This window comes from Vanacampus margaritifer, chromosome 2 (genome assembly GCF_051991255.1).
Source record: "Vanacampus margaritifer isolate UIUO_Vmar chromosome 2, RoL_Vmar_1.0, whole genome shotgun sequence".
NCBI classification, from domain to species: Eukaryota; Metazoa; Chordata; class Actinopteri; order Syngnathiformes; family Syngnathidae; genus Vanacampus; species Vanacampus margaritifer.
This window is the reverse complement of record NC_135433.1, coordinates 43,629,566-43,654,967: the sequence shown is the minus strand read 5'-3', so window position 1 is coordinate 43,654,967 and position 25,402 is coordinate 43,629,566. Positions and strand designations below refer to the sequence as shown.

General features: G+C 40.7%; 1 protein-coding gene across 5 annotated transcripts; it reads left to right on the top strand.

Annotated features, from left to right (window-relative positions):
- Positions 1–311: 311 nt before the first annotated feature.
- Positions 312–25,348, top strand: LOC144043435 (oxysterol-binding protein-related protein 1-like). Of its 5 annotated transcripts, none has more exons than XM_077557078.1 (28): positions 312–452; positions 575–727; positions 801–886; positions 969–1,043; positions 1,534–1,645; positions 1,780–1,865; positions 3,035–3,176; positions 3,249–3,316; positions 3,675–3,719; positions 3,950–4,023; positions 4,729–4,792; positions 4,920–5,021; positions 5,113–5,238; positions 5,311–5,389; positions 5,516–5,622; positions 11,657–11,825; positions 12,915–13,098; positions 14,220–14,295; positions 16,049–16,183; positions 16,790–16,887; positions 16,972–17,154; positions 17,221–17,328; positions 17,990–18,079; positions 21,181–21,307; positions 21,413–21,529; positions 21,599–21,722; positions 23,205–23,295; positions 23,535–25,348. In XM_077557078.1, exons 2-28 carry the CDS (start codon positions 616–618, stop codon positions 23,635–23,637), a joined length of 2,883 nt encoding a protein of 960 aa, XP_077413204.1. In that variant the 5' UTR covers positions 312–452; positions 575–615; the 3' UTR covers positions 23,638–25,348. The 5 variants fall into 5 exon arrangements, with proteins under 5 accessions (XP_077413204.1, XP_077413203.1, XP_077413202.1 ...); XM_077557077.1 differs by having other exon boundaries at positions 3,675–3,794; positions 21,629–21,722; XM_077557076.1 differs by having other exon boundaries at positions 3,675–3,794.
- Positions 25,349–25,402: the final 54 nt, after the last annotated feature.

The window sequence follows — 25,402 nt, the reverse complement described above, 5'->3', positions numbered from 1 at the left end:
ACAAACAAGAATAGAATATAGGGCATTTTTATTTAAAACAAAGGACAAAAAAAGGCAATGGAAAAAATCACGGGCATAATCTTTCAACAAATGACGTTAGTCTTGTTGCATTCTTGATGTGTTAAAAAGTAACAGAGAATTATTAAAAGTTTTCAATTCATTTTTTTATTGAGCAGTATTTGGTTTTGTCCTAAAGAAATGACGTGTATATATATTGTTTACCTAGTAAAATGATGCTGTTAATGCAAAAGTCAAATAGTCCTGTATTGACGTGATCACGTGACGTCGGTGCAAACGGTCAATACAGTGTAGTGTAGTTGTCCACGCTCTCGGGGGCATGGTCACGTGACAGCTGTGGCCAGCTGTCAGCTGATTGGGCCGCTAAAGTTTGGCTAAACTTGTTTCCTCTCGGCACCCTAAACTGAGTCCGCGAAAGTCAACCGAACTCGAATGTAAGTCTCAAATATATTATTTTGAATTCTTACTGTCGTTCTGGTTTTTCATTATTTTAGCTAACACGCCAAAAAAAAAAACTATTTATGTTGTCGCCTTGGCGTGTGCGTTTTGTTTGAAGGAGACATTTTGTGCATTGACCGTCATTTCACAACTAATCTAATGGAGGACGAGCAACTTCTTGAGTCGGCAAAAGACGGGAGTTCCTCTCGCGTTCGGCTGCTCCTTGAGTCGCGTTTCGACCAGATCTCTTCACTCAACATCAACTGTCGATGTAAGTCAAATTAAATTCAATGTGTCGTCGCGTGTATATAATATAATTGTATTGAAACTTGTATTTCTCACAGCAAAGTCAAAAGGCAGCTCTGGATGGACGCCTCTCCACCTAGCGTGTTACCATGGAAACAGGGAAGTCGTGGATGAGCTGCTAAAAGTGAGATCTATAGTTGATTTGTTTTTTTCCTAAACAATTTGTTCAATTGTTTGCTACTTACTTAATTTGCTATGTATTGCAGGCAGGTGCTGATGTGAACATGCAGGACGAAAATGGCAACACGCCTCTGCACAAAGCAGCCAGCACTGGAAGAAAGGTAAACAACCCAACAAGTAGATACAGTAGGTCCAAACCCCAAAATGAATAGCACACATTTTGTGAGTAATAGATACACTTCCGAATCTGTAATTCCTATACTAACAGTTACTATAAACCGTAAATACTGTATGCCACAAATAATGATCCTCAAGCACTATCAGTTCAAACTCATTTTTACTACACCCATCCATCAATTTTCAGCACCCCATTACCCTTAAAAATAAACTACTGGCTGATGTTTTCATTGAAAAACTTGAGTTATGTCTTGACTCGTTAGTACATACATACTCTAATTTTGTGTTTACAAAGAAAGTTGACCACAAAAAGCTCTAACTTAGCCAAATTACCGGTATGTCAAAGAAGTAAGCAGAGGTCTTATCAATAATTGCAGCTGTCTTTGTTTTTTTGTTTTTTTTTTAACAATTCTGGTTGGGCGCATTGGACTTCAAATGTTGGGCTGCGCTTTCTCTGGTGTTGATCCCCCTCAGGAGATTGTTCTGTTGCTGCTGCGTTATGATGCCTCTGCCAGTGTCATCAATGGAACAGCGCAGATCCCTAAAGACGTCACAGAGGACGACGAAATCATAACCATGCTCGAGGGTATGATGATGACATCATAGAGTGTTTGGCATAGATTGTCCAAAGATAGTGGACTGTTGTTGCTCTTGTTGTAACACTCAAATATTTGTGTGTGTGTGTGCGTGTGCACGTGTGCGCGCGCGCCCTTGCTTCAGCCGCTGAGAGAAGAGAGGCGAGGCGGCGGGAGGAGAGATTGCTGGATGCCGCCAGAGAGGGGGATGTCGCTGCTATGTCTAAGATAGTTAGTGTCAAAGTTTTGTCAGTTGAAAGATTTTTTTTTTGTTGAATTATGTTTACATTTCTAAATGTTAATCTTAAAGTTTAAAACAGGGATATCAAACTCATTTTTGTCGTGGGGCCACATTTTAGTTATGGTTTCCTTCGAGGGACCATTACGACCCTGAACCCGTATTGCAATATCTTAATGTTATTAAAAAAGACGACAATTTGTAGTCTTGGTATTTCAGCAAGAAACATGAAGTTGTCACATGAGATTTTCTTTCGGGGGACCACTTATAATGATTTGGCGGGCCGAATCTGGCCACTGAGCCTGGATTTTGACACATGGGGGTCTTAACTTAAAATGACAGTTTTAAAAAGGAAAACCTTACTTAAACTTAAAGTAGCACTAAGGAACCTTTCAACCTTAATAAAATATTTTCATAATTCTTCTGATAAAAAAGCCTTAAAACTAGTTGAATGGTGCTTTGGCCATGGCCTGAGGGCGTCTGCATCATTTTTACTGTCACAAAGGAACTTTGAGGAGGATGGTAGGAACACTACTACACAAAAAACGACAAATGTACTGACTTCTTTATGGCATACGTCAAAAGCTACCCCGGATGAAAGGACATTCAAGGATGAACATTGGCCCGGGTTTCACTCACTGGAGTGAGCTAAAAAAATGACGCAATGCGCTTTTCCTCATAGAAAATGTGGTCTTTTTTCAGACATAACAATACCGCTTTTGTCCATATGGCGGCGCCATAATCAACGTAAACTGAAAGTTCCTTAGTGTTGCTTTAACTTTTTCTACAATTGTTTCTTCTGGCAGTAGCAAACAACAAACACAACTCCTAGTGCTGGCTTTGACTTATTCATTTTACAAAATGTTCTTTATTGGCGTAGATGTGGAATGCTGCATCACACAGAGGTCTTTCTAATATTTTACCACACTCACGTTGCTGAATAAGATAAAGTATTATATTCAATGTCTTTTGAGACCACAATATTTTATTGTTGGCTTCTTTAATATACAGTATATTGTTGAATTAAAGCCTCTTTGGCATTGTCAAAACGGAGAATACCTGTAAAAAAAAAAAAAAGGTACAGTGAATGTAATTATGTGGCAAATACACTACATTCTGCTTTATGTTTGCGCTCTTTTTTTTTTTTTTTTTTTTTTTTTAGCTTAGTGGAGAAGTGGTGGATGTGCACTGCAAGGATTCGGTGGGCAATACGCCATTACACTGTGCTGCCTACAGAGGGCACAAGCAGTGCATAATAAAACTGCTTAAAAGCGGTGCCAGCCCAACCATTAAAAACAACCAAGGTACTGTGCTGCATATCCTTGAACACCATCAAAACTGACATTGTAACCTCCCCCGTACATGCTGCATTACAGAGCAGACTGCGTTGGACCTGGTCCGCACTCATGAGCTCAAGCAAATTCTAACAGAATATCAGGACAAGGTGTGGACAGTTGAGGTTCTATGTATTGATTCTATAAATATGTTAGGAGGTGCTTCATGACTTAAGTTGTTCTAAAAATAAATGTTTGTCATTCTGTATGGAGTTTTGCAAGTTTGCATTCCTGTAAGGCATGCATTGTAAAATGTAACATTTACAGTTGATAGATTTCATATCACACAGGTTGGCATCAAATACTACCTTTGTTGGGTTTGTGACGTGTGCTTTTGTGTCTGACACCTGCTCCCTCGTTGAGACTAAACCAGCGTGCCTTAAAATAATGGAAATGACAACATTGTCTGTGCGCTCGCTAGTCTGACAAATGTGTCTCTTTTTTTTTTTTTTTCAAAAAAAAAAAAAGGAAGCGAGCAGCAGAGTGCAGAAGATTGAAGGCCCTCTTTGGAAGGTACCCAGATGTCAGAGTGTGTGCTTATCACTCGATAGGACAAGCAATGTCCCTGGTCAGACCTCGCCACATTTAGTGGGTGGCCAAAGCTTTTTCCATGTTAAAAACACTTAGTGTTCACTTACTGTGTTCCTATTCATTTGGAATAAATATTTTTTCATGAAAAGTGTGAGCATGTTTTGTTACATCTATTTATTGTATTGTTTATGTATAGTATTTCCCTGCCGCAGAGTTCACGCTTTATCGGGTGGCGTCTCCACTGGGTGGTAATTGAGGATGGAACGGTTTCCTGGTACTCCAGACAGTAAGATTGTTTTGTATTTTTACATTTTCCCTTGGAAGTTTTCTAATGCTGGGTATACATATTAGGGGTGGGAATCTTTGAATGTCTCACGATTCCATTCAGAATCTATTTTCGATTAAGAGCGATTTTTTTTTTTTAAATTCAAAATGATTTGATTGACAACGATTTTTGCTTCAATCTATAGATGTGCAAGGAATTGTAATGATCTACTCCAGTCTGACTCGCTAATGCTAATTAGCGCGCTACTCGCGGCACTTTTATCACTCAAAAGAACGTCTCCATGCTGAAAAAACAAAAAAACTTATTGGAATAACTTGAGGGTGACTTTTTCCTTCTACTCTCTAATGTGGCTACAACTTAACAGTATATTAGACCGTGTGGAACCACACTGCCCCTCAGTGGCCAAATTGGGTACAACATGAACAGCGCTCCATATATAGGCACACAAAAAAAGGCAAGACAGTATAAAATAATTTAAATAAAATCGATTTTGGGACATTTAAAATTGATTCTGAATCTTACTAAATGAGAATCGATTTTTTGGCACATCCCATACATATATTGAGTCGGCAGTTGTGCACAGAGTCTCTGTTTTAACGATTTTTTTTTCTTCATTTTTATTTTTTATTTTTTGCACATGAAGATAAACCCTGATTGCATTTGCCGATAAAATGTACATCTAACATACTCTCTTTCTCTTTCTAGGGCTGAATCAGGAGCTGGTGTAAGAAAACAGGGCTGCAGATCTTTAGCACAAGCTTACTGCATGGTATGTAGAGAAGGTTGTATCCCCTTGTCAAATATATAGTATATGCACAATTATGTATGTGCACAAACTGGTTTGATTGATATTTCTGTTACCAATGTAGTTTTCTGGGTGACTTTTGTAATTCCAGGTCAAACCATGGGATCATTGCTTCTTCATGCTCAAGTGCGCTGACAACTCTGCATTGTGTTTTAAAGTCCCCTCAAAGACGGACTCTGTGGCAACACGAAAAGTGAACCGCTTCTGTTCTGCTGTGTTGCTTCACATCAACGCAATGACAGACTTGATGTGTGTTTAAATGTTACTGCTAATTCTTCTCTCAGAGGTGGCTGGATGCCTTTGAGGCGCACTCCTCTTACGGCGCTCAACACGGCATCGTCCAGCAGAAGTTTGATGACGCAGATGGTGATGGCAGTGTTGCAACGAGCAACGTGACGCAAGCTCTGCGGGTAAAATTAAAAGTAATAGGCTGATAATGGTGAGTCGCGTTTGTCCTCAACTCTGCCTCCTACTCCTTGTAGGCCGCCAGTGCGTGCCAGCAGAAACTGGAGAATGAGGTGTCCATTTTTCTTTCTATGGTGAAGAATGAGGAGAACTGTGGTGAGCATAAAATGTCACTTTCCCCTGCAGCTCATTTCAGGATTTCTCTATAGTACAGTATATACATTTTGTGAAAGGCAGACAACTTGTTAATTTTCCTTTTTTTTTTCTTTTTCTTATTTTCAGCATTGGCTGCACCTCTTCTCTTGAAAGCCAAAGAGACCAGTGAGCTCTCCGGTGAAACTTGTGCTGCTCTCCAGCTCTGCCTTCAGATGTTGTCCAAACAAGAGGAGGTAGGAATGTGACATAAATATTGTAATTCAAAGTCTGTGGCCTGTTAAACAGTACGTGTATTTGATTTGTGAATGAATGTTTTATTACACAAGATTTGCTGAGATGTTTTTTAATCTTGCCCACAAAAAAAGACACATTTTTAAACGACAAACTAAAACAAAAAAGCTAAAACAAAGCCCTTTAAAAAAAAAAAAAAAAAAAAAAAAGCTAAAACAAAAAATAATCACTCTGAAGACAAATTAAAACTAACTACAAAAAAAAAACATGAAACAAAATAAAAACTAACCATAATAAAAATTCCAAAACTATCATTACCCTGGAGACGCCTCACATGACAAAAGCAAAACCAGTTCTTACTGCTCTCACACACAACCACATTTCCACAGACAACTGGCGTCTAACCCAGACCAGACGTAGTACCAAGACTGACCTGTTAGAGGCAACATGGTGCCACATGGCATCTAGACTATGTGGAATATGTATGAAGAAAGTGTTGTAGTGGTTGGGCTAACTAGTTTATTTAGAAGCATAACTAGACTGCAGCTTTTTTTTCTTCTTTTTTGGGGGGGTGATTGACACTCAACATAACTAGTTGGTCGACTATTTGAATGCATGTGCTTCAGGTCACTTCCTAATTGGCTATTGTTTAAGGCCAAACTCTGCATTGGCCACACAAACATTTGCCATTGTAAACAGGTTAAACATTTGTGATTGTCCACTTTGCACAAGCAGACTGGGGAGGGAAAAAAAACACTGGCTATTGATAATCAACGAAGCATAATCCGAGATTGAAAAAATATATGTATAGTTTTCTTGCCTCATGTGATCTCAACTCATTTAGTCTTGCACACTTATTAGAACATATGTGTTTTTATTGGCCCCTAGAAAGATTCTGAATAGCTATAAGATCATTGAGCAGGCCCCGCCCCCCTTCCCACATGCATTACCTCCTTTATGTAACAATCAGGGTTGAAGTTTTTGCAGGCACGTGTTCCGGTCCACTTGTCCCAGTGGCCGGGATGTGCCCTTGGGTGAGGGTCGATGGTTGGAGCATGTGGTCAGTGTGGTAATCGCTGAGAAAAGATCCCCTTTTATGCTTGGGTCTGCACTTAGCTCGCAGATCAGTGCACACTCGCATATACGTTGAAATACTCCAGGGGCTCAGTGAGGGAGGAAGCTGAGCTTTTGTGTGTGTGTGTGTGTGCGCGCATATTGGCTAGTTCAGTTCCAGGCGAACATGCTGATAACACGCTGGCAGGGGGTGCTTTTATTTGTAAAAGCGAAGTAAGAGGAGACACAAGGACAGCTTTCTCATCCAGGTAGAAGACTGTAGAATCTATTCTTCAGCCAAAACCTTTTTCATAGTCGGCTGGTTCTTTTAGGACTTAATGTATAATGGTTTGATCTTAATTGCCGCCACATTTTGAGCTACGTCTTTCTACGGGCTTCATTTACTGAGTTCAGAATGTGAAAATAAGCGCGCTCTAATTGCCTGCCTCCTCTTTTTAATTGAAGCCAGCCTTTGCGAGATCTAGCAGAACCACAGAGAAGCACATTTCATTGCTCAATAAATCGCATTAATGACTATTTTACTTGGTAAATTTCGGAGATTCTATGATTAAACTTAACTTGTTTACACAAGGACATGTGCAATGCCTGTGCGCATCATCATTGCATGAATTGCCAACAGCTGCTCTCCTGTCAGATGGATGAACTGTCCTTGTTATCACAGGAATTTTGCAGGGCATGAAGCGTGGAAAACAGCATGCTAAATTAATCACTATTGTATAAAAATGACCTCACAGACTCTTCTTTTTCCTGTGCTAAGCCACTGCTACTTTATATACTAAGTGGATTATATTTCACCCATGCTGAGATTGGCTGTATTATATAGCATTAACTCTAATTCCACCATCCCATTAGCCTACGTAACATCCCCCTGCTGTGCGCTGCCGCAGTTTCGCTCCAATTTCTGGGCAAATATCTAATCGAGAAGCACGGCTAATTCCTCCGAGGGCTTCACGGAGAACGTGATGTTGCCGCTCGCAGCGTACGCGTAGTCTGACCCACTTGGGCAGCAGCTGTAGAACTAGACAAAGTCTGTGCCTGTTCTAGTGGGCAGGCTGGAGTGAGGGCACATTATGTAAAAGTGTTGCAAGGTTGAGCTGCGAGTAGACAATTAGCTACAAAAGGTTTAACGCAGTGAGCTGTCACTCTTCCTGGTAAACTTTCTTTTTTTGTTTTAGTTCTGAGACTATGTGTTTGGAGGGCTTTCCATCACCAAACTCATCCGTTTGAATTGTGTACTGGGAACAGGGAGGGGTCTCTCCCAAACGGTTTCCACTAAATTGAAAGCTTTGAATTGTCCAAGATATCCTGGTAAAGCAGGCTACACACCTTTTTTAAAATCCTGATGATTTTTTAAAATTTAAAAAAAATATATATAATTTTAGGGACCCCAAACATGACCAGGACAAAAATTGGGGACAGCACTCTAACTTGGCAATAGCCAGATTGATAATTGTGATTCACTCAAGGGAGTTCTCTATATGATCAATCTGGGACTGCTCCACGGTAATTTGCTCGGAAAGGTGGGACTTGCTGTACAATGCTTCGAGCTGATTGGACAATGCGGCGTCTTGTACACGTTTGTTTTGACCAATCACGGCAACGGATGAAAATGTCATCTTTGCTCTCGTCTTAAGAAAAAAAAAAGAAGAAGCACGAAACTCTTTACCAGATAAAAATGCACAAAGTGCCTCTTGCTGTTCAACATTCAACAAGGAAATGTGAGTAATTCTGCGAGAACAGAATTAATTGCAGCGCCCATTCATCCATGTTACGTTACTTTGTTTTTTAGTGTTGGAACTTCCTGGTTTTGTCACAGTCCTATCCCGCCCCCAGACACAATGTTGGTCCGTGGTTCGGAGAGAGTGAAAATCAGCGGGCTTGGTACAAAATGTATTCTCGGGATTTTGTGAACTCACAAATACCGCGATAATTTAGCTTGCAGAGCAAGGTTAACAGCATAATGGGCAATGTTGAGTCTTCACCCCCAAAAAGATATCTGTTGTAGTACCAAGACGGCCCTGTAAGAGGCAGTAGGTTGCCTCGAATGCCTCAAAATACAAAGAAGAAGAAAGTGTTAGAGTAAAAGAAGCTAGGCTATCTGTTAATTGATCTAGTAACTAACTACATTGCATTTGTGAACTCTAGTCCTTGTCTTTTTTAGTGTGCTGAATTTTATTGCACAAATCCTCCAATGCTCAAATTCTGTGTGATTATCGTTATGTGTACTATCTGGTTTGGTTTTCTACCCGTCTTGGTTTCCTGCATTTTTGGTTGTGTTGTTCAAAGCAGATGGTTTCCACGATCAATTGGAAACCGAGCGCTTTCCAGCATGAATCCGCTTAATGGTGACACGGAGACAAGATAATCTGTCACAGTTTCTATCGTATGAAAGGCAGGAGGCATGCAGCATATCTTTGTTTTGTTTTTCTGCACTCTGCTATGATTAAGATAGATCGGCCTTCAAACCCCTGGAGAACAGAGCGATCACAAGTCTGACCTCTACTTCAACAGTTGGGTTCTTCTGAATGTATCCGTTGGCCTTGCCACTGATTTCCCCCTTTTGAGCTCACACGAGGCCTCGAAAGGAGCTATTTAACCTTAGCCTTTTAGCATTTTGGACGGTCAGTGTGCATGCATGTAGATACAATACTCACACACTGCTTAGCGTGCATGCATTTGGAGCTGTCACGGATTTGCCCTTTGAGGTTTTCACCAACAAATTTTAGAACGGCTCCAAGCTCTACCCTTTTTTTAAGGGGTGTTTGCCAAGGACGTGCATCCCTCCCATGGCAATGGCACACGGCATCAACGAGGCTTAAAATAGATGCGTTTGTGTTCAGAAGGGGACGCAGAGAGGGTGAAAGAGCCGGGACGGATTGTTGCACAACAAAGTGTTCCCGTCCTGGATGGCTCTTGAGACAACAGCTTGGAACTTTGTGCCACCAGACAGATCTTGCCTCTCCACAAGAGGCATCTTTTCTGAGATAGCAAATTGTTAACCGCTAGTGAGGAAGGGACACTAGTTAGAGATGATGTGTTCTGCTGGATAATTAGTCAAAGTCTTCTCATTTTCATATTGGTCAGCTATTATGAGGGGCAAAAAAACATGTTGGAGTGTCTGGTGATGGAAGAGGCTTTAATTCAGTTATTGGGCCACGTAGTTTCCATCTGTCTTGAAGTGAGAAGAAACTCCATCCATCCATTTGAAAAAAAATTTAAAAAATTTGTCTGAATCAGACTGAACAGGATGCTATTCCACCTACAAGATAATGACATCACTAAATGTACTCAGTGGTGCACCCTGGAAAATGTGAATATTTGCCACAGAAAAAGGGACAGTGTGGAGATCCCCCCCCCCCCCCCCAATGTTCATTCATTTTAAAACCCACTATCAATTTCAATAATATGCAAAAAAAAAAAAAGTTTGATCACATCAACGTACATTTAAAAAATATATATAATCGTAGGGCTAGTAATCACTAATTATATTACATAAATCACACCGCACCGTATAGAAGGCTGACATGTTTTGTCACCATCTTTTCTGCTACAGATTCCCAAAGAAGAACTTGGCGAACATGGTCGTTTCTGAGGCACTGTAGTGTGCATGCTTCAGAACTTAGGTTCTTGTATTCTATTAGTTCACCACTAGATGGCACTAAATTCCACATCCTGTCCCGGTAAATTGGTTGGGCAGGGCTATACCATAACAAGACTTACAAAAAAAAGTCTCAAGGGTACATACCGGTACATGAAATAAAACAGGAAGTTGCTGTTTTGGTTTGGAGCAGCCATTTTGGGCCTATTTCATGACTCATACTTTGACTAACTCCTATTAAAGAAATAGCCTCTAAATGTGCTTCAATCGGAAGCTGGTTTCCTAGACAGATGGGCAATGGTATTTTTGTTTGTATTTTGCCAACGCCATCTATTGTGGGCAAAGGATGGACATCAAAGTTTGATCCAGGTTTTGATGCAAATAATAATCATAACAATTGTTGTTGTTATGATTATTATTAATCATAATAATATTATGAGTTTATTCTACAAGCCGCCATTTTAGTAACACAAAATTCTGATGGTCAGTTCCAAAGAAGACACTTTCAAATGAATTCTTACAACATTCTTGAGCGTTTAGCAGTCGGGAAGATAAAACACAAACCAAATCAATCACGTAACTAAACACTTCGGTCTCCATTTGTATTGCTTTATCCATCATGTCCTTCTCTGATACACAAGATGGAGCTGCTGTCTGGAAATGGAAACGTTGACTTCTCTTTAATCAACCATGATAAAGGCAATCCGTTTTTTTTTCCCAAATATCCATGTAGACTAACTTAACAATGCTCTTTTTTTTTTTTTAGATTTTGCTTTGGGCCTGGCATTTTTCTACATTTACGATACTCAAAAGATTAGAATTCCTATCTGAGTCTTTATTCACTTCATACCAACACTGATGCTTGTAATGATGAGTGACGGATGGAGCAACGCTGCACAAGATGATAGGAAACTCTGATCTGCTGCAGCTCTCAATGGCGCGTTTCAGGTTGCAGTATTCCACTAAAGGGACACTCAATACTGCCATACAGATCGCTGGCCTCAGGGTGTTTGGTTCTGATCAGAGGAAGTCGGAATCTAATGGCAGCATCACAACAATGCGTGGTACACACACACGCACAACAATTTTAATGCCTTATTTTATGTATTCATTTACTTACATGTGTGAGAAGTCACACATGACAGGTTGTGTCCTAATCGATTATTGTTTTGTTTCACCATCATAATCACTGAGTTCATTCCTCAGCCAAAATTGATTTTGGCCACACTCTAAAGAGTTTGATTATTCTCAACACACCCGACAATAATGGGGGGCCTTTGCTGAATGAAAATACTCCTTCCGAAAGCAACATTTTGGCATATCAGTGTTTCAGTTGTAGCCAAATGTTTGTTCCGTTTGTGCAGGTGTGGAGCCTGAAGTTAGAGCAAGAGCAGGAGAAGAACCGAGCTCTGACGGAGGCGCTGCAGACGATCGCCACCGAGCACCACGAGCTCAAGCAGTCCCTGTGCAAAAGCCGGAAGTCGCCCACACTCGGCACTCTCGCCGAGGATGATTTCTATGATGCGGTGTCAGGTCAGCACACTCAAACTGAACAAACCGGCATCAACAGAGAGAATCCCGTCACTTTTCAAAATAAAATATTTTTAAGCCTCGGTTAATCAATTCACCGGAAGTATAGCGAGTTTTTTATTCTTTCAACCTGGTCCAAAGTGGCCCACGGCCCGGTGGTTGTGGACCACTGCCATAGACTATTAAGTAGGGATGCGCGTGTACCGAAACCAGGTGTTGTATCGGGTCAATACCTTATATTTGTGGCCATTTTATGATCAGGAACTGGAAATTGGAAAAATAGGAATAGCTATTATTTTCATGCAATTTTAAGGAAAAAAAATGCAATATTGGGATAATCTTTCTGTAAAATTCCTTCATTGTTGTTGTTTTTTTAAATGTATCAAAAGTACTGGTATCGGTCTGAGAAAAAGTGGTATCGAACATATATATCGTATCATCCCCACGATCCTGCTTCTTTCAGTTTGGCAAGGCCCTTTTTCTGTATGATGCAGGTTTGATTAATTATTATTTTATTTTTTTTCAATGGTGTCATGTCACTAATGTATTCCAAGTTTGCTTCGATGTCTTGTTTAGACTTGCTAGAGTAAATATGGGCTGTCTACTTCCCCCCCCGACAAGGTGTTTGTTCACAAAGAGCAGTCTCCCTCGGGGATGGCTTTATTATTCATGGCGCGGTCTGAGCACTGACCACACACACCACACTGTGGCCCCGTGAGACACTAAGATCAGCACTTCCTCGGCATTTCTGCTGAGCGTAACGCCATGCAAAAACACAAATCTTGTATTTTTATGCCCCAGTGTGCAGTAGACGCTGAACGTGTAATGATGTCGTCCCACAACGCAGTTGAATCATGACTTCATTACAAAGTTGTAACGCATGCGCTAGCTAACCTATACGCAACTCCCAATACTGCCACGAGAGTGTCACGAGAAGTGAAGCCTCCGGATGGCTTCTCATTAGAACACAATGCTCAGGTGGGGTTTGGCGGGAGGAGGAGGAGGAGGCGGGGGAGTCGGAGCGCAAATAGAGTTGCTGATTTTCCGCCGGTGAACTGACGAGACTGTCATCGTGCGCCGTCTACCCCGTAGAGTCCGAGTCGGAGCTGTCCGTGAGCGGCTTTCTGTCGGTGGCCAGCCACTCCTGCGAAGAGGACGACGGAAGAGACGCCCACCACCTCAGCAGCCGCCGCCATCCCAGCGCGCACGGGGGGGCCGGCGGAATGTCGGGGGAAGGTAACCATGGCAGCCAGGACGCCGCCGCCAAGAAGCACAGGTGGGACTTGCTATTGTTATTTGCCAGTGGATGATGATGGAACCATAACAAGAATAACAAGCCGCAATTAGCATGAAAATAAGTTGTAACAGGATACGAGCTTTCTGTTCCGGTGCGTTTTTGTGCAAATCCGATCCTCAGAGAATATGAGAATTTGTTTTTCCTGCCCAGTCGTGCACAAGTCTGGGCGCTTTGCTACTGAAAGAAGGGACAATCTTTCATTTCCGTAGAGTTTCGTTCCAACTTGACTTTTCTGGCTTGATCCCACAAGTGATCCTTGAATAATTTAGCAGGTTCTGGCACAGAAGAAGCGGGGGTCAAAACAAAACAATGTGATCAGCACAGAAAGGGACTCTTCATAACATGTTAACTGATAGCGATAAGGTTTGAGAACAATCAAAGAATGATTGTAATCACATTTTGAAAATATTTAAAAGAAGCCGCACTAAAAAATACCAATGTCCTATATTCGGGGCAGAGGCGGGAGGAAAACAAAGTGGGCCAAAAGTGGTTCCATCTTGCATCACTGCTCTGTTCCTACAAGCACAGATGGAGCCAGCGCTCCCCCACCACCCAGCCTCTTTCTGTCTTGTTTGTTTAACAGAAATAATGGCGTGTATTTGGGTAGACACCATCTGCCTGCTGCACAAATAATTGTAAAGCAGCCTCGTATTTGTGACAGGCAGAAACTCACAACTGCCTGCATTTGAAGTTCGTGTCTGCGAGGGATCCAATAATAGATTCATATTCTCCAATTATGAACATTTTTAGCTGTAAAAATGTACATAACACTACTGTACTAATATCTAATGGCCGTGGCTGAGCTGGAGTAGCTCATTAGCTTACAAGTGTCGGGTGACATTGCGCGACTGTTAAAATGGTCTAAATATCCTAATGAGATGTTCCGACTATCACCAGACTTTTAGAATGCACGATGTACTCGTTGCCTTGTTAGAGAATAGCATAACAGATTTGATGCATTCTGAAACCAGGAACTATCAAATGAACGTAGAATAGCTCCCAATGCAGTATATAGAAAGCTTTTGCTGTTTATGTATTGTACTGTGATGCAAAATTATTGTTGACATTGTTTCTTCCTCTTAAAAATTGCTGTTCCATAGAACGTCTCTACCGGCTCCAATGTTCTCCCGAAACGATGTCAGCATCTGGAGCATCTTGAAAAAATGCATCGGCATGGTGAGGACCATCCAAAGTGTTTTTTGTTTTTTTTTGTTCCCCCTTTTTTTCTATTGATCTGCTGTTGTGAGTAAATTGTTGCAGACTTGAGAATTTCTCGCATTCTCAGTGCAGGCAAAATAAATAACGCTCGCGAGTGAGTTGCCGGTTAAACAGTCTCTGTAGTAACGTTATGCAACTTTTTCTTACGGTAAAACGTTATGCCACTTTTCCACATATTAAAATAGTTCTCAAATGTGTAAAAGACATTACAAATTGGTACGATTGTACCATACTGCTTCTGCTCAAACCATGGCCAAGTCGTTTCCATTCACAACATTAGCACATGGCTAGCGTAGCCGAAATCACGGAGAGAGAGAGTGTAGGGTGGAGGCGTGGCCTGATGCAGCTATTTACATAAAGGTGACACGCACCTAAAACAGGCTTGTTTTGAGCAGAGTGTTTTTTGACTGATTTAGGGACAGCAAAAATATTAGATCCAAAGTCAATTTTGACAAATGCATGTCACAAACATGTCTTTTGTGGAAAAGTTGTATAATATGAGACCTTTAAATATCGCAATAAAGTCAATATCGCACTACGACACATTGCATGTTTTTCCAATTTTGTGCAGCCCATTATAATATGCATAAGAAAAAGGTCTCTGACAATCTTCTGTCGAAAGAACGACACTTGTGTTGGGCCATTTCTGCCTTAAGATGCTGACAAGGGCTTTTGTTACCATAAAGTAAGGAGTTACTTAGTGTTTCCACCTTGAAAGGCTTTGTGGCCATATTTAACAAGTAACAAATTTAGCGACATTTTGTAGTGTTTTTGAAGATTCCTGAAGACCACCTCTTGAGACTCCGTCATTTGCCGTCTAATAACCACCGCTGCCTAATAAAACTGTGATGTCATCATTCAGAAGTTAAGAATAATTTGGGATTTTTCATTATTTTTGTTTCGTTTTGACTTTTTTTTTTTTTTTTTTTTTACTCCATTAGTTTTAGTTTTTAGAGCATGTTTGTTCGTTTATTTAAATGCTTTGTTTAGTTTCTGATAGTTTTAGTATTAGTTTCAGCTTTTTAAAAATATTTTGAGTGCTTATCTAACTAATGTCCTCAGTTTTGTTGGTGAAAACGAAGGACATTTCGCTATAATTATAGTTAGCTTTAGCTAGTTTTATAAATCTAGGATGTAGTTTGTTAGTTTATTTTTTGTTCTAAACAAAAATGTTTCTTTCAATTTTAGTTGACTCATTTTCAGAAAAAGGCGGTTACGTTTTTTTGTTTTTGTTTTCAGTTATTTTGATACACTTTTATATCCCCCTTCGTGCACACTTCTCTTTTTCCACGCTGGCGTCCACACACTCCCAACACTTGCGCCTGCCTAGCGCTAGCGCAGAGCGGGACAGAGCGTGCACGTGCCTGACGTCACGCTCAAGCAGAAACCTTAAGTTTCGTACCCGAAACCCTCCTCATTATTTGACTCTACAGGAAAATCGGTGCAACAAACATTGTGCCACAATAATGTATAATGGACAGGATCATTATGCAATTTTTAAAATGTGTGGGTGAAAAATATGGTTATTTTTACACTCAAACCGATATCATGCCCCTTTAACATGAGCCATGAAAAGCCAACAGCGTGGTTTCAACATGCAATATATACAAACAGCACACACTATATATAGTTGAACAATCATTGTGAAAACACCTCAATCAGTCCGTATTGCCCATTAAGTGTGCTTGATGATGTTCATGTCGTCTCTCAGGAGCTGTCCAAGATCGCCATGCCGGTAATATTAAACGAGCCTCTGAGCTTCCTCCAGCGGCTCACCGAATATATGGAGCACACCGACCTCATCCACCGGGCCAACGCCACTGCCGACTCTGTCGAACGGATGAAGGTAACACAACGGCCACATTCACGCTCTTCAGTCAGCTATAGGATGGGAACGCCTAAGATTTGCAAATGACAGTTAATGGTAGATTCTAATTTTTGCTTTAAAAAAAAAGGGTGTGTTTCTTTAAAGGGATACTTGACTCGCCAGAAATAATTTAAGAACTTCATTATTTTTCATGTACAATTAATACCTTCTCACTTGCTGTCGACTGAAGATGACATCACTGTCCTGTGCTGATGAAGTAGGTAACGACCAATCATGGCTCAGTTTGCTGACCAAACCCAGAAATCAGGTGAACCGTGATTAGTCGTTACCTATTTTGGAAATAATGACGAGTGGAAACAAAGTGGATTTTTTTTTAAGGTATTATTTGTACATTAAAATGAAGTTATCAAATTCATTCTGGACAAAATATTTACTTTTTACTGCTGAAAATGGCTCAATGAGTCACGTATCCCTTTATGGTTCCTTTGGAGGTCATTCATGTGTATTGTGCAAGCGTTTAAATATCCAGTGTCAACACTTTGAGATTTCTCTTAAAGTGTAAAGCGCATTACAAATACAATTATTAATATTTTTATTATTATCATCATCATTGTCTGTTGGCAGTGTGTTGCAGCGTTCGCTGTGTCAGCCGTGGCGTCGCAGTGGGAGAGGACCGGCAAGCCCTTCAACCCGCTCCTGGGTGAGACCTATGAGCTCATCAGGTCAGATGATGCACTCATCAGCTTGATCAATCAACTCGTATGCAGAATGAAAACAATACCAGTTTTTGTCTCACTGTACCGCAGAGACGATTTGGGCTTCAGGTGGCTTTCCGAGCAGGTGAGCCATCACCCCCCCGTCAGCGCCTTTCACGCCGAGGGCCTCAAGGAGGACTTCGTCTTCCACGGCTCCATCTACCCCAAAATCAAGTTTTGGGGCAAGAGCATAGAAGCCGAGCCCAAAGGAGTCATCACGTTGGAGCTTCCCAAGTGAGTGCCAAGTTGCGCGCGTGACTTTTGTTGTGTCCTGCTTCTAAAATGTGTCCTCCTCCAAAGGTACAATGAAGCCTACACCTGGACAAACCCCACCTGCTGCGTCCACAACATCATCGTGGGTCAGCTTTGGATCGAGCAGTACGGCAGCGTGGAGGTCATCAATCACAAGTAATTGCAGCTCCTCCTGTGTGTGTGGGGGAGGGGAATCTTGTTTTTGTTACATAATGGGGCCAACATTTCAGAGTTGTGGGGCCCACCCGTCCATGTGGGGCCATTTTGCTGGGCCCCACAAGTTTACACCTCTTTTTGAGGATCAAGACTTGATTTTAGAGTTTAGGTTTGAATTGGGTTATGGTTGAGGTTAGGGTAAGGTATAGGGGTAGGCAATCATTTTTGACGGTTAGGTGAAGGGGCTAGGAAATGCATTATGTCTATGGATGGCCTCACAAAAATAGTAAAATGTTTGTTTGTGTGTGTGTGTGTGTGTGTGTGTGAGCGTGCGTGGGTTTATCATTTAATGGGGACCATTTTCTGGGTTTTTACTATCATTGTGGGGACATTTTGGTGGTCCCCATGAGTCCAAACCTCTTTTGAGGGTCAAGACTTGGTTTTAGAGTTTAGGTTTGAATTGGGTTATGGTTGAGGTTAGGGTAGGGTATAGGGGTAGGCAATCATTTTTGATGGTTGGGGTTAGGAAATGCATTATGTCAATAAGATGTCCCCACTAGACATGTAAACCCAACCCTGTGTGTGTGTGTGTGTGTGCATGAATCCAAACGTTCACACGACAATGGAGGAGACGTGACCAGGAATGTGATTTTTGTGGCAGGACCGGCGAGCGGTGCAGCATGACTTTCAAACCTTGTGGCCTCTTTGGGAAGGAGCTGCACAAAGTGGAAGGATACATCCTGGATAAAAGGTAACATCGGACTCATGTTACTGCTGCCAAGGAAATTCTTTGGGTTTCTTTTGTTGGTCTGCACCAGGCCAGCGCAATAGTTGACGACGACTACTTCAAAATACGAACCTGTCATCCCCGATAGAAAAACACGTTTTTCAAATCACCGTAACTCCGGAACCATTAGCGCTAGCAATGTCATTCCAACAGATTCTGAAAGCGGAGGAGCAGAGCTTTATGTCGAAAGAAAACTGCTATCTGAATGGTTAAATGGGAAGTCAACCGTAAACATTTCTTGACAATAATATGTTGTATGTGACCTCTCTAGTCTAAACATGACATTCTGATTAATATTACATTTGTGGAATATCAGTAATGAAGCAAAATCCAGCCGTTTTTATCCATCTCAGGGAGCGGCCATTTTGCCACTTGCCCTGCCTTCACGTGCTATGGGAAAGATGGACCTTACCACTCGGAATCTCCTAATTACGACCGAGTTCTGTTCATGTGTTTTTGTTGTTAGAGCAAAAAAATACACATTATAGCTGATCTATTCTTTGCTCATTAAACCGAACAATTATGGGAAAAAAATGAGTTGTAAAGGACAGGACACTGAATTGTATATGCTACGTAATTGTGTAGATTCTAAAACATCCTGCTAGCAGATGTTAACGCCCTTATAAGTGTGAATATTTCTTGCCATTCATGAATCCTTTGGCGCTCTCCGCCATGTTGAAACTTGAAAAGTTCTCCTAGCTCGGAAACTCGGGCATCAAAATAAATTCCCAGTTGTCCATTGGAAAATACAACACGTGGGGGCGTTCACGTGCAATTTTCTACTCGACGTGGTATTTACCATAATTTCGATACCACATGAAGGCAGCATTACTTTTTTTTTTTTTTCTGACAGAGCTCAGTATTGTTCATTTGGTAATTTTACCGATTCGACATGTCATCATCATTGCTCTCTTTTTTCTTTTTTCTTTTTTTTTCTTTCTTGAGGTCTCCCTAATTTGTTGGAATTTAGATGTTTTTTATGGGGTTGGTGAAAGATTCTGGTTGGTAACCCGGTGGGTAGTAGGTGATTGGATTTCACTTTTCTTTCTTTTCTTTGATCCTTCCTCGGGTCTCCTGACAACCTCACGACTCTAGCTGGATTCTGAAGTATTCGGTTTAGGTGGACGGTATGGCATTTTCAATAGGTTTTAGGTGAATTAATGAGTAAGCACTCACTTGCACGCACACACACACGCACATGCACATACTCACGCACAGGCAAAATAAAAAAATTAAGGCAGCATTATTGTCGACTGAAGATGACACCACAGTCGTTCAGGGTTCCGACAACGACCAATCACAGCTCACCTTGTTTCTGAAGCTGCGCTGTGATTGGTTGGTACCTGAGACCTGAGCAACTGTGATGTCATTTTCACTCAACAGCAAGTGGCAAAATGGCCGCCTACTGATATTGATAAAAACTGCTGAATGTTGCTGCTTAACTCGTATTTCATTAATGTAATATTAACCAGACTACCGTTTTTAGACTAGTGGGGTTGCATAAAACATAATTGTCAAGAATTTTTTTAGGTTGACTTCCCCTTTACCATTTTTAATCGCATGATTTCCATAGTTGACTCGGATTCATTATGTACTAAATGTAAAATAGAATAATTAGGGCCGGGGGGAAAACAGTCAACCACAGTAAGCGCACCTCAAAAAGAGTCAACACAAAATGTTTGCCCTGAGGTTTCGGCAGCAGCGTGTACATCATCCACACAAACATTTCCAGTTTCTCTATACGTCCATTCCACTGGCTCTAAACCAGTTCTTACCTTTTCACAGCCTTTTAGCACCCTCTATTGGTGGAAAGGTGATACTACAACCAGACAAAGTCTGCTTGGAGTTACTCCAAGCACACCTGCCCTTCCTGGCACAATACACTCGTTTTTTTTTTTTTAATCGGGTTCGGATAGTGGCTGAAAATTAAGGTATAGGGTAAGGGGTCCTGCCTGCGGACCCACCAGCTCCAGCTCCTGTGTCCAAAGGCAGCCATGCTTGACCACAAGACAAGCTAACAAGTTATAATCAATTGTTGGAACATACAATCGCTAGTTGGAACATACTGTAAGGTGCTTGTCAGTAAGTTGGAAATGGAAACTAATTTGGGGATGGACAAGTGCTGATATCGGCTACTCATGGAGGCTGCCAAAATCAGTCACAGAAACAAACAAGCAAAACAAACAAACAAAAAATCTGACACCAAGCAATCCTCCTCTGCAGTAGTTGGCGCTATACATGAGATAGGTCTGTTCACGATTTTTCGTGATTGTGTTAAATGACATTTCATATTTTGTAGATTGTTGTACATTTAGGACAGGTATAAAAATTGCGATTTACCTACTTGTTAGTTAACAATTGAAATCATGTGATTAATTACAATTAGACATTTTTATTACCTGACACCCCTTTAAAATAAATAAATAAATAAATGCTTGTGGCCACATGAGATTTTTGCACAAATGAATTGATATTTTACAACAACTTGTGCAAATCCATCCGATTAATTGAGTATTCAGTCAGTGAATAGTAGAATAAATGTACACAAGTTATCCCAATATTTACTCTTATAGTATTGCAAAGCATGACTCATGCTCTTGAAAAAAAAAAAGATAGACTGAAACATTATGTTGTTGGAACGCCCTGTAAAAAAAAATAAAAAGTGAGTGTTTGCCTCAGAGTGGGTCGGAAATTGTAACTGAGCACATCACTGTCAGTTCTCCTCGCGACTAAATAGAATCCAAGTCTCTTGTCTTCCTTCCTTGTCTTTTGTTTATGAAACATTCTAGATTGACTGAACCTGACAATCAATAGCGATAGCCCTAAAAATATATTTTTCAAGTTTCAAATCCTCTTGGGAACATGAAAATGGACAACTATGTTTAACTCATGCAAATAGTGTTTTCGCTCATTTCTATGTATATTTACCCCGCCATTTACTTTTTGTTTGTATATTTTGCTTCCGATATCCACACAGTCTGACGCTTTTGTGTCAAATGGCTGTTGCATGTATTCATTTTGCAGGCGACAAATACTATAATCAAGATGTTGTTCTACGTTTGCAGCAAGAAGAAGCTCTGTGCCATCTACGGCAAATGGACCGAGTGCTTATACACGGTGGACCCCGCGACCTTCGACGCCCACAAAAAGTCCGACAAAAAGAGTGCAGAAGAGAAAAAGGCCTGCAAAAGGGTCATTGTCTTTTTTTTCTACTTTTTTTTTTTTCCATTTGGGCTGTCTGTGGTTAGTGATTGGAGTGTGAGCGTCTGTGTGTGTCTGTGTGTTGCCTGACCTCAGAGCAGCGTAGATGAGGAGCCCGAGGAGATGCCGCCGCCAGACGCCGAGACGGTGCAGGTGATCCTGGGAAGCGAGCTGGTCTGGAAGATAACGCCTCGTCCCCACAACTCGGCCGAGGTCAGGCAGCTTGACAGACAAACGACTTGTCGAGTCTTTTTGTCGTCTCTCACACATCTTCCCCCACAGTTTTACGCTTTCTCCACGTTCGCCATGCAGCTGAACGACATCGACAAGAAGATGGAAGGACTTCTGCCGACCACGGATAGTCGTCTTCGACCGGACATCCGCGCCATGGAGAACGGAGATATCGGTATGACCTTCATCTGACAGGGAAATGCGTGTACGCACATGCAACCAAAGCACTGTGGCCGTTTTCAACATATGGGCAAGTGTTTGCACGGTTAGGGGTGTGCCCCAAAAAAAAAAAAGCGATTTTCATAAGAATTCGCCATTCTCATTTAGTAGATTTTAAATCTCTAAATCAATTTTATTAAAATTATTTGACACCGTCTTGCCCTTATTTGTGTGTGCCTTTATTTGAGGTGCTGTTCATGTTGTACCCAATTTGGCCACTTGGGGGCAGTGTGGTACTGATACACTGTTTAGTTGTAGCCACATTAAAGAGACAAAGGAAACAGTCACAATCAAGTTATGCCAATAAAAGTTGCAGCTTACAAAGACTTAATGCTGATGAGTATTGTTAAGATGCTTCTCTGTATACAGTTTATATGAATAGTAGGGGTGGGAATCTTTGACTGTCTCACAATTTGATTCGATTCCGATTTTTGCATCTGCGATTCCATCCAGAATCAATTTTCGATTCAAAATGATTTGATTGACAATGATTTGTGCTTCAATTTATAGATGTGCAAAGAAATTTCATCATCTACTCCAGTCTGACTCGCTAATGCTAATTATCGCGCTACTCGCGTCACTTTTATCACTCAAAAGAATTGCTATTCATACAAAACGCTTCAGGAATGTATACAGAGAAGCATGTTAACATTACTCACTTGAATATGCTCTTCCTCCACTGCAAAAACAAACAAACAAAAAACGTTTATTGGAATAACTTGATTGTGACTTTTTCACTCTACTCTTAATGTGGCTTCAGCTTAACAGTGTATCAGAACGCACGGAACCACACTATCCCTAAGTGGCCAAATCGGGTACAACATGAAGAGCGCTCCCAATAAAGGCACACACCAAACAAGGGCAAAACGGTATAAAATAATTGTAATAAAATCGATTCTGAATTGTACTAAATGAGAATCAATTTTTTTGGGGCAACACCCCTAATGAATAGCCGTTCTTTTGAGTGATAAAAGTGCTGCGAGTACCGCGCTAATTGGCATTAGTGAGTCGGACTGGAGTAGATCATGACAATTCTTTGCACATCTAGAAGCATAAATCATTGTCAATCAAATAATTTTGAATCAAAAGTCATTCAGAATCAAAAATTGAGTCGAATCGCAGACCCAAAATTCGGAATCCAATTGAATAATGAGACAGTCAAAAATTCCCACCCCTATTGCACAGTTTTTTATTCATTAATTATATCTATTTTTTAAATGTGTGGTGTACTCTTATTGAAACGGCAAACCTCACACATCTTCACTAGAAATTGCAAGTCTCCTCCCCCAAACCGGATGTCTGTCGTAGTACCAAGACTGGCCTGTGGAGGCAGCAAATTGCCAAAGAGCATGTAGACAGATGCGTTGTTCTCAATTCATGCATAATGTATGTGCATTAGTTTGTATGAAGTATCCATTTTATGTATTTACATTGTCAGATGTGGCAAGTGCGGAGAAGAAGCGACTGGAGGAAAAACAGAGGACAGCCCGGAAGAATCGCGGCAAGTCGACAGACGACTGGAAAACCAGGTAATTAGGTCATGCGTGTGCGTATTTGTATTAATAACAGTCTTCACGTAATCTCATGTAAAGACTGTGACGTCACTATCTTTCATGCTATTATGAGGAACAACGCTGCACTCGGGCCAGCACGCTTCACCTGCCTTGACTTCTCGCTGCTGTGTTCTCTGCTCTGCACTGCCCCCGTCAGGACAGAATGCGCTACTGCATATGTGTCTTGATGATTCTTTGTTGTTCACCATCCACAGGTGGTTTGAGCAAGGAGCCAACCCGCACAACAAAGCTCAAGACTGGCTCTACTTGAAAGGTTACTGGGACAGAAGGTTCACGCAGCTGCCCGACATCTACTAAAGACCAGGAAATGCAAATGGACCTGCGGACTTCCTTGACACTTTCAACACGTTTGTGATTTTGCCGTGGCGCTGCCAGTAGATGATCACAACGTTAATAGATGCTTATATGCCAAGTACATTAGGTCCGGTGTGAACAATAGAGCACAACAAATGCATTTTGATAGAACAGAGGACACATTATGCCATTTTCCAGGAAAGTTCTCTGACATTTGGTCAACATGTGCAAAGGGTAAAGAATTATGGAAGACCAAAACTTCCATAATAAATAAAAAAAAAATCACTAAAAAGGAAAATAAAAACAGAATTAAATAAAAAAAAATCTATATATATATATAAAAAAAGTAAAAAAAAAAAAATTTTTTTTTTTTAAAAAGGGTGTTAAAATACACATTTTTTTAATATTAATATAATTAAATATCAATCAATAAATTCAAAACACTCTGCTCTCACATTTCTTTATTTCATGCTGCAGACGCTCTGTCAGGTCGAAATGTTATTCAAATGAGGGGGCGTGACTTGAGTTGGGCAGTTTTGGTCCTCCATAAAGAATGACATCAATATCAACTTGTCCAAATGGCTTTTGGGGGTGTTGGTTCGGTGTCGTGTAAATGCAGTGAGGCTTTTTGTCAACATGATGACTGTGGATGGAGCTACTTTGAAAAATCTAGTCAGTAATCTTGACAGTTGACAGTTTTGTGTAACACAAGCCCCTTTAATGACTGTTTTATTCACTGACCTTTGGTTTCGACAATGGAAGCTAATTATGAAATCCTTGTGTGCTTTGACTTAGTTTTAGGTTTTTGCAGTTTTCAAATGTACTGTAGGCACTTTGGCTGTCATAGTTAAAATATGAACTGGATAAAAAAACAAACAAAAAAACATGTCAGGAACATGTGTAGAGCATTAAGTTTTATTTTTTACATCAGCCAGTCTGTGAAAGCGTCTTAAGTCACTTATGTTAGTAAATATATTCGTAGCAATTTATGCATACATCAGGGATGTGATTTGACCAAAGTGAAATTATCTGAAAATTTAGCCGGGGGTCTGGGGGCCGCTGGCACCCAGCTAGGTCCAGGGCAAAGCCCCCCGGAGCTCATGGGTTTTCCGTGTTTTTAAGTACTTTCAATGCACTCACATGACAAAGAAATAGACAAAACAACAGCATAAATGTTCAATGTATATTGAACTATCCCATATAAAATGGCAGTTTTAGTCAACTCAAAATCAGTCACATTCAAAAACATTGGACTGCCTTTGCTTTTAAAAACTATCACTGAGAATATCATCATATCTAACTAATGTGATTACTAAGTTAACACATAAATAATGTTGAAGAGTTCAAATTTCATGAACAAATAATTGTATCATGACCAAATGAAAAGTAACTCATATTAGAGTATACCACAAATGTCTTTGTTATAGCAGAATATGTTATCTGTCGGAGTCATGTGCATACACAATGAACTACTAAAAAAAAATAAAAAAATCGGATTTTTTTTTGGGGGGGGGGGGGATAAAAAAAAGCGGAATTCCGCGAATTAGCGGAAAAATCACATCCCTGATACATACAATAAATGCATGTGAATCACTGTAACTATGCAACCACCTCATCTTGAGTAGCTGCTCTTTAAAAATATTTATATTAAAGCTATAACAAAGCGCTTGGTTTTGCTTGTTAATTAAAGAAATAAAAAAATTTGTATAATGAACCATTTGGTCTCTCCTGCCCTCATTTTTTGCCCTTAATGTTGGATGCTGAAAAC